Source organism: Epinephelus moara, chromosome 14, assembly GCF_006386435.1.
Source record: "Epinephelus moara isolate mb chromosome 14, YSFRI_EMoa_1.0, whole genome shotgun sequence".
Taxonomy (NCBI): domain Eukaryota; kingdom Metazoa; phylum Chordata; class Actinopteri; order Perciformes; family Serranidae; genus Epinephelus; species Epinephelus moara.
Genome location: NC_065519.1, coordinates 28,782,678 through 28,784,353, shown reverse-complemented (window position 1 = coordinate 28,784,353; position 1,676 = coordinate 28,782,678). Strand labels below are relative to the sequence as shown.

The 1,676-nt window shown below is 39.2% G+C and overlaps 1 protein-coding gene across 4 annotated transcripts in view; it reads left to right on the top strand.

Annotated features, from left to right (window-relative positions):
• Positions 1–476: 476 nt before the first annotated feature.
• The window catches only part of LOC126401262 (alcohol dehydrogenase 1), a 125,302-nt gene continuing 124,102 nt past the window's right edge, over positions 477–1,676 (top strand). For all 4 annotated transcript variants that reach the window (XM_050062419.1, XM_050062417.1, XM_050062418.1 and 1 more), the window contains exon 1: positions 477–602. In XM_050062419.1, coding sequence (XP_049918376.1) covers positions 585–602 — 18 coding nt within the window. In that variant the 5' untranslated portion in view covers positions 477–584. The remainder of the gene's footprint in view (positions 603–1,676) is intronic.

Below are 1,676 nucleotides of genomic sequence, written 5' to 3'. Positions count from 1 at the left end.
AACAAACTTTAATAAAAACGTACATTGTGCAAAACAATTTGGGACATTGCTGGATAAAAAAAGGTCCCCCCTGTTAAGAATTCACAGAATGCATACTGACAGCTTCAATCTGTTGAGCTCTGCATTGTGTTCTTAAATCAAAACCTTGTGTAAATCTTGTGGCTTATTGCTTAAATAATGACTGATTCTTTAAAGTACAGGGTGGTAATAGGTGGGTGGCACTTGAGGGCGGGTATAAGAGTATAAGAGTAATGAGATACTCTTTTGTCATCTGAAAAAGTGCATTTGCATGATTTAGGCACCATATGGTTTACAGCCTCCACATATGTTGACCCGATGTGAGTATCAGGAACTGATGACATCGCTGTTCCTTTTTTTCTGTTTTCTTAACAGTTGCTTTTACAGTTATTGATAATCAGTGACTCAAAGTACAGTCAGTCCCTGCCCATCCAAATCGTCACTGCTTTTTCTTGCAGCAGTATTTAAACCTCAAATCCAAGGTCTCTCCTCCTCGCTCTCCGGGCCCGCAGCTGTTTCTTTCTCAACACCTTCAACACTTTGCGACACTCGACTTTGCTGCAAAAATGGCCACAGCTGGTAAGGTAGGTACATATTTCAGTATGGGAGTATTCTTCTGTACAACTGTGATGTTTTAATATGATTTCCAGAGTATTGTATTATGGTCTAGTGGGTAGAAAATCAGTCATTGGAAAACAATGCAACAAACTTCACATTCATATATTTAACCTACATTTTATGAGATTCTTAAGTATCATAATGTGGATGGATGGAAAACAGCAAGCTGATACCTGACAACATGTTGCAGTGCTCTCATGTGCAGTGTTAATGTAATCCTCTTTGCACATGTATGTTTTATTTCACTCACGTAAAAAAGTATGATAATGAAATAATGTAGTAATCTCTTCGTATTTCTGTCCCCTCTGCCTTGTGACATATTGCAAGTCCTCTTTTGACCCGGCACACAGTTTGAAACTACGCAGACAGTTTTGCGCAACTGTGGATGCAACTGTGGATATTGGCATAGGTGAGGGAGTTGTAAGCCAAAAAAACTCATGGTTGAAGTCCAAGAATTCACTTTAGATCCACAGAGGAATTTAAAAAAAATCTCCACAATGCCCCCCCCTCAACAACTAATTTACTCACCAGTTTACTCAGTGACACTAAATTCTGTGGACTTCAAACTGCTGCAGTTCATGTGAGGTTTGCTTCCCCAGGAGCAGCTGTGTCAGAAAAATTAAAACTTAAGTTACTATGCAATTAATAAATGTCAAGCGAAGGCGTCAAGGCTTTGAAAGCTTTTGAAAATAGACATAAACAGACATGGGTCATGTAAATTGCTTGAATTCATATATTTTGTGCAAGAATACAAATTCTGTCAAGACTGACTGCCAATTGTTGTCTGTGACCTTCTGTAAAGCTTGCTACTTCTCATTGTAAGAATCCTCAGTCTTGCATTATTGCACTGGCTCCCTGTAAAATCCAGAATTGAATTTAAAATCCTACTGTTAACTTATAAAGCTCTAAATGGTCAAGCTCCGTCATATCTTAGTGAGCTCATAGTGCCATATTATCCCACCAGAACACTGCGCTCTGAGAACGCAGGGTTACTCGTGGTCCCTAAAGTCTCCAAAAGTAGATCAGGAGCTAGAGCCTTC